Source organism: Photinus pyralis, unplaced genomic scaffold, assembly GCF_008802855.1.
Source record: "Photinus pyralis isolate 1611_PpyrPB1 unplaced genomic scaffold, Ppyr1.3 Ppyr1.4_LG7, whole genome shotgun sequence".
Lineage (NCBI taxonomy): Eukaryota > Metazoa > Arthropoda > Insecta > Coleoptera > Lampyridae > Photinus > Photinus pyralis.
Window position 1 is genome coordinate 6,217,612 of NW_022170738.1, and position 8,100 is coordinate 6,225,711.

An 8,100-nucleotide genomic window follows, 5' to 3' on the forward strand; every position below is an offset into this window, starting at 1 on the left:
GGCTGTAACTTTTGAACTAGTAACCCAATCTTGGAACTGTTTGAAATTATGGATTCTACAGGCCACATTCTATAAGAAAATTTTTTCCGGGTTTCCAATGGTTTTACTATTATATAAGAAAAATACGTAAAGTTGGTATAAATTTTAACGTAAAATTTGGATTAATCGATCAAAAAGGATTCACTCAATCTTTAAATTTGTGCATTTTGAATGTAATTTACCAACTAAAGAACCTGTGTTTGGTGCAGTTTCAATTTGCTGAGTAATTTAAATTGGATTCCGTAATTTTAATATATCATTACTTTCCCCAAATTCGATGGTTTATTTTTTTATTTATTTGGTCTTGTCAAAAATGAAGTGTCCTAAAGAGTGTCCCAGGAAAAATAGGCAATATTTTGGGAAATTAAATTAGAGGTTATTAAAAGACAAAAATGCTAATAAACTACCTTAGTATATTTTTATTCTCAACCGATTCGCGAAGATATAACCAACAATTGTCATTTTATTTTAACTACCTACAAGTTCATTTTTGAACTAGGAAGACAAATATAAAAGCCTGATTTATACTAAAAGTATCACTAGAATCATTGAATAACGAAATCAGATTCACTCAACGACATAATTTATGCTTTTGGGTAGCATTTGGTAGGAACTACGAGTTCCTCCTTTTCCTTTGTATTGTGTAATATGCATACCATACCATACCTTTAAAAGCAATTTATAATAAACTCAGGGCATTTTTATGTAGCAGATCAGTATTCTATTAGACTCCACCGTCTGTAAGATCTTGTCGGGGGCTACCATATTCCCTTTGTCGGTAGCCACTTCCAATGTTCATCTGCTATTCGCGTTTGAATTTTTTTAAAATAAATTTTCAAATATTCGGTTAAAAGGCACTGTAAATGGTGAATCGAATAGGTTTAACTTTTGGCATTGCGTATTATAGCGTTAAACCTATGCCCAGTTTGAATTTCATGCAATTGGTTCATAACTAACGGAGATGTTAAAGGAGCTTCCTTATTTTTTACCCTGCATGGTCAATTCACACACGCCGACTTAGAAATTTGATAAAAAGTCCGCCTGCAAAATTTCATTGTATATCCGTTCGCTTTTTAATCGATGGACTTGAAGCCATCAAGCCATAGAGCTGGCGAGCGTTCGGACGATTGGGAATAAGCATAACCGTCTCGCCATAGTGTAAGTTCTATATTCTTTACACTATGGTCTCGCTTAACAACTCTTAATGTGCATGTTCTAGGTACCAATTGAGCATTCACTGTCTAACTGATGGTAACCGAATCGGCAAAGGTCGAATAAGCCAAAACCGAAACGCCAAAACCAAAAGGACCAGGACCGAAATGACAGAATTAAATTGTCCTGCTTTCAATGAAATGCGCTTATCTATGCTCCAGGAAAGTATTAAATATATATTTTGAAAACCCAACACTTATGTAAACCGCTTAAAATATCATAAAATATTTATATGAACACCACTGCCATACAGCAAGTATAAAGTGCAATTTTGAAGCATTTATCAGTTTCCTAAAATATAAAATGAAAGGCTAACACAGTTGGAATGAAGTTTCTATTGAAACACCGATAAAATTCGTTCTGGCCTATTTGTACCGCAACGAATTATTTGGGAGAAGATTGATGACTTTGGCGCAATAAATTCGTCTATGACATGCCATAAAGTTGATGGATGGTGGTTTTCGCACGAATGAAGGGTAAAATGATCGAATCTTACTAATAGAGTTAGAAATTTCTTATATATTTACGACCAATTGAGTTATTGGAGCTGAAGAATGTGTACAGTAAATATTCTCTGTTTCTATTTGTTAATCGGTGTGATTTTCACGATGGGATTTGAAAGCACGTTCAAATCTGAATATAGCAATAGGCCTCAAATCGAGTTTATTTTTGAATTTTTCAAAACACGTTCTGCAATTGCAGTTGTTTCCACCGACGATGGGTTTACTGAAGAGATGTATACAATCAACGCGAATGAGTTAACCACCACAGTTTCTATATTTAGAGACGTCCATCTGCTTCAACCTCCCCGAGATGTTTCTCATGGTATTGCAATTGTTTGTGACAGTTGGGCGGAAATTATATCGGCAAAGAAGCGTGCTAGGAACGGTGCCAGAGTTCTGGCGGTAGTGAAAACAAACGCTTCGAGCATCTCGGCGTTTTTTTCGTACGCCTGGAGCTCGCGTTTCAAGGACATACTTATAGTGCAAGCGGAACGAAATGGGAAAGTATACGCTTTTAATCCGTTTTTTAATCTCACGCAGAGATTTGACTTTGACCAAGTGAAGGAGATCAAAAGATTTTTAATCTCCAAAAGTTATCAGGGGGTCGTCATTAATGGAACCCTATTCGATAATAGCCCCATAGCTGTTAATGTCGGCGATTTCTTTATAGGTGTAGATTCTATGCTAATACAAACTATAAGTGAGCAATTGAATGTTAGAATTGAGACTCACGAGCCATATGATGGAGAACAGTTTGGTTACAGAAGTGAAAATGGCTCCTTAACTGGTGCAGTTATGGAACTATACACAAAAGGGGCAGATATTGCATTTAATCAAGTTTTTGTAAAAGACTACGGCGCACCTGATTTAATTTTTACCAATATCATCGCAGATGACTGTGTTTGCGTAATGGTACCTAAAGCGAAATTGGTTCCGAAGTGGACCGCAATGTTTTATGCTTTTACCAAAGAAGTTTGGGCCCTAATTTTTTTTATTGTGGCTACTATTACTGTCGGGCTTTATATCATCAGAAAGTACAGCGTCGATCGTACTGAAACATTCCAACGCGCTTATGATCACACGTGGAACACCGTTTGCTTAGATGTTTTTCAGGCACTCACTAATGTAACAAACGGCAATGTATTTTCAAACAGGTACCATCACAGATTAGTTTTGCTAACAATTTTCCTCTACGGTGTAACCATTAACTCGCTGTTTCAGAGCACCTTAGTAACGACGTCGACAAGTGAAAAACGGTACCCAGAAATAGACACATTAGAGCAATTGGCCCAATCAAACTACTTAATCTCGACTCACTCTCGCAGTCTAGCCGATGTTTTCAATAACACAGGAAATTCATCCATGGACAAACTGAACAAACGGTTCGTCGTGCTAGGCAACGAGTCTCAGTACTCTGCCTTTATTTCTCGCCGATTGAAACACGGCGTCCTAACCGACCTAAAACAAAAGGGAACGGAAGGTTTACACATAGTTCACGAGTGCGTCACATCCTTCGCGCTTGCCTACTTGGTGCATCGAGATGCCTACTTTTTAGATGATTTCAATATCATTATTAATCAAGTCGTTCAGGCTGGACTTATACATACATGGAGGGCTACGCACAAATTAAATTTGTCTGATCTTCTAGCCGAAAATAAGTATGTAGAAGCAGAAGATATGGGGTTTCCTCGTCCATTTACTGTTGCCGACGTGCAGACGAGTTTTTATATCCTAATCGTTGGCCTTACTATAGGCTACATCATTTTTCTTTCCGAATTCTACTCTGGACGCTGTTATTACATTCCATAAGTATTGAACATGCACCACTAGAAGAGCTCACTTGTAATTACCTCTACTGCACGTTATTTTAATGTTATTGCAATATTTACTATAAGTAATAAACAAATAGCAAACCATTATTTGTGTTTTTGTAGTTTTTGTGATCAAAGTGCGACCAGTAAGTATGGGATTTAAATGCTTTGAGTTCAAAATTGTTCAATGCTTCAAAATTGAAGATTACCAAATCACCAATTCAACAGATTGTGCCTGCTTAACAATTTCCATTTCTACAACTATGTAAGGGACATTTATTTGGAAGATGACCACAAGAGCGCGATTTATTGCGTAGAAAAGTTATGAATGGTATTTGATTTTTCCGATTTTTAGATCGATGGTAGTCAAACTGCTGTGCTTTAGAAGTTTTAAACAAAACCATTTATCGAAATTGAGTATTAGTTAATGACGGTACATCCACTTTTGTATTTGTTATATTTGTAGCACAATCATTAAGACACGTGCCCTGAAAGGCAATGGAAGTATCGTTCGCAAACAATGTTAAATTCACGTCTGGAAAAGATGTCATTAAGTCATTTATATAAATTAAAAATAACATGGGACCCAGCACGCTGCCTTGCCATACAAACGAAGGGACAAAATCAGTAGATTCGCAAACACTACTTTTAATCCGGCTTATATACAATATCACCGATCGTTGAAACCGAAAGTTTGACTGCGCTGTCTCTTTTCGTTCTCGAGTTAGACGAGGAACAGATGGACGGACAAACGAACGGACAAAATCATCAAGTAAGGGAAATTTTTTCTTTTGAGATATCGTGATGAATTCCTAAATTGCAATGCAAATTTACTCATAACCACGGTGCTCTCTAAGCCTCTACCTGTCTAGAGCAGTACAAAATAATCTGTTGAATTTAATCACTCTACCTCTAAAGTACGAGGGGCACTAGGAAAGAAATCTACCTCATCATTGAACAGAAGACATACTAGAAAAAATAATAAAAATGTTTTAAACACTATTAATTAAGGCAGTTGGGCATTAGGAAACAAAAGAAAATATTTTAGCAACATTAAAGAGGAGAGAGAAGGCAGATTTCAAAAACTCTTTATTAGCGCGGATTAGTTGCAAAAGAAGCTATTTACTATACCAAAAACCGTGTATATCTTAAAACTGTTCCCTCGATTTTTGAGGCTTTTCTTGAAATTTTTGTATTGGAATAATATTTTTTATTTTCGATTATTAAAATATAAGTCCTTACGAAAATGTTGTTACAACTGTGTGCAACTGTGTACGATGAAAAAAAAATTGATTTTTCATCCTCTTTTCGAATAAATAAGAACAAAAAACGAAAAAAACAGTTTTTCCCGAATCTTTTATGAGTTTTGATTCCTTTCCTCAGTCATTTTGTACTATTTTTGTCGGATGCTCAAAATTCCTGTTTCATGATTTGTTTGTTTTTAACAATGCGCAAGAAGCAAGATTTCTTATTTTATCTGTTAAGTGTGTTAACAATTTAACATGTATCATGCCAAATAAAAATTGTAAACCGCTATAGGTGCCTCTGAAAGGAACAAATAGATAATAAATTGTTTTCATATAACATTTTCTTATAAACGTTAAGAAGAGAAAATGACGAAAATTGATTTTCGTTTCGTTTTATACGTTAACTACTAGCACAGACAACTTAGTATATGATGTTGTCTGTGCTACTAGGGCGAAACACGTAGGTACTCTAAAACAAACAGACAGAATTTTAACGGTAACTGTAAAACTCTTGTACGGAGTGCAGACAATTTAAAAACTTACAATATGCTACATCTCATAAATAAACAAATAAACCATCATTGAAAATCTTATAAAAATGCAAGTATAAATTTCATATTAATTGTAAATGTTGTATCAATATAATTACCAAGTTATTATAATAATAGGTACCTTATTTTCAATTAGAAATGTCGGTAATTACTAATTTAGTTATGAGATATAGCCTATTGCCACTGTATATTTTTCTCTATCCTGTAAAATAATGGGAGAGAGGAGAACTACATATTGTCATTAAACAAGTGCTATAATCCAGGACGCGTCGCATCCAGGACTGCCAGGCCATTTTGACGTCTTTAGACAAAAGAATCGTGTTCGCATGTTCAATCAAGAACAAGAAATAAACTTGTAACAAATATAGCATACGAGCTCCGGGGTTACTGAACCTTTCATCAGTTCTTCTTTGGGTGATGATAAACAAAATACTGGAAACAGAATTAGAAAATTCGAAACTGTTAGGAAGTTATCTTGTCCACAGACGGACGGACGGGCACAAAGTCCAAAATCATGAACGCGCTAGCAGCTCAATAAATGGAAAGTTCTTGCTGACAACATAACAAATGATACAGCAAGGAGGAAAGGAAAGAAATATCCGATCAAGGCGACAAGTAGGTATTACTTTGTGAAACATTAACTTTTGTAAATTTTATGCTACTTTTTGCCGTTTTTATTTTAAAACAAACGGTCGCCAAATCTATCATTCATTTAAACCATAATATTTGAGGATGAACTAATATTAATATAAAATCGGTTGAGTCACAAACAATAGGTACGTGGAAGATGATAAGAGAAAGCCGGTTATAAGGTCATACAAAATTAAACGTTTAATATTAAGCAGTTATATTCTACGCCTTTTGTAGTCAAGTTGTGTGTATACCAGTGAAATACGGTTTCATTTTTTTAAGTCAAAAACGTGAAGTGTGACGCTTTTTGGGTAAAATAGTAGTAGTGCCCGCGTTGTATGGTTCGTAGGTGTTGGAATCTTATGGCTTTCTAGAGATGATCCACTTCCATTGCCTTCAGAAGGCAAGGAAATATCTGAGAGCCCGAGGCAGACAATACACCCGACAAAAAGTAAGCACAATTTTCTATAAAATATATTCTATGATAGCGTAAAAGAACTTAATTTGAAAGGTGAGATGGGAAGAACCTCGGGAAGAACTTCAAAAAGCAATTTTTTGCAATGTTTAAATACAAATAAACTTAATCTGGAATAGCTATAGGTTTTCTAATCAACTAGGCCCAAATAACAACGCTTAAGCACAGATATACGTAAAGAAGAGTAACTATTATTCTTTGGTGATTTACGTCTTGCAGTAGGATATAGGTACTCGTAATTAGTGTTTCTATTCAAACCAAATTTTATAGGTGACTGATTGTCCCGCTTGGTGCAATGGCTATTTGCCGCTACTCACCATACTCAGATTTCAATTGCAGACCTAAAATAAAAATCCGGTACGGTGTAGATTTTACAATTCTTTGTAAAATAATAAGGGTAGTTGCTGAACTCACTGGAACTGTGTATTTTAAACTACATCTGAGTTTTCCTACAAGGTTGCTAGTTCACACTTTTTGACTTCCTAGCTCGAGCTAGGTGGCTATTGCGACCACCGTTTTTTGGACATGTTAAAATTTCATCAAATGTCGATCTTTTGGATCATTTTAAGCAACTTAAAGAATAAAATTTTTTCCCACGCGTACATTGGCATTTTCCGAGGTAACGGCACGACGGATTTTGTTCAAATTTTGGACACGTATATTAGGCATACGGAAACGGAAAAAAACGGGCCGGATTTTTTAAAAAAATTTTTGGAACGCCGCAACGGCATCGAACTTTTTTTTTCAAAAAGCAACTGAAAATGTTTATTAGGGTATTCGACTGACCTTATTTTTCTGTGTACAACCTACAAAAGTTGTGCCAGGTTTTATTACAAAAAAACTGAGAAACAAAATGTCAAAGTTAAAAAACTAAAATTTTGTTTCGCCAAAACTAAATTAATTCTAATTAGGAATTACAATTATTAATGATATGTCGCCTTGTGACATTAAAATCAAAAAACTAAATGAAAGTATAGACAAACATGAGCAAAAATATAAAAAAGAGTTCGTTTTCAAAGCGGTATGGCCGTGTCCGAGAAAATTCCTGTCTAAAGGAATTAATTGCAAAATCTTTTCGTAAAAAAGAGCACACGAAAAGGATGCAAATTTTGCGATTTGGAGCTTTGAGCACTTTTAAAAGATCTTCAAACAATTTTCGCATGCTTGGCAGAAATTACGTCAAGATCGCAGAGGATTTTTTTGAAAAAAATTATGCTATGCATTCTTTTTCGTTTTAATGCAAAAAAACTTAAGCTGAAACATCAGAACCTATGTTAAAATATCACCGTACATGTATCTATACTGCAGTTTTTATTGTGATTAATTAATATCATTAAAATCTGTGTTAATATTAAGACTGTATTTCAAAGAAGACCCTTGCCCACCTATTAGCTGCCCACAGGACGCCGACCAAAAAGAGGTCATAGATAACTTAATGAGGGTGTTGGTACCCTCTCCCTAAAGATAAGTTGTAAAATGTCATTCTTATTCTTTCGTTTCTATTGAATAAGCTTTGTGTTTAGGCTTTAGACAATATATGAATTATTAGTATTAGTATTAGCAGAGATTGAAAAAACAATAATCCATGGTATTAGTAACACAAACAAAAGTAAAAAAAAAGCGTACGAAAAC

At 34.9% G+C, this 8,100-nt stretch overlaps 1 protein-coding gene across 1 annotated transcript; it reads left to right on the forward strand.

Moving 5' to 3' along the window:
• Positions 1–1,985: 1,985 nt before the first annotated feature.
• LOC116175560 lies at positions 1,986–3,563 on the forward strand. Its single transcript, XM_031493733.1, has one exon. It carries the CDS (start codon positions 1,986–1,988, stop codon positions 3,561–3,563), a length of 1,578 nt encoding a protein of 525 aa, XP_031349593.1.
• The last annotated feature ends 4,537 nt before the right edge of the window (positions 3,564–8,100 follow it).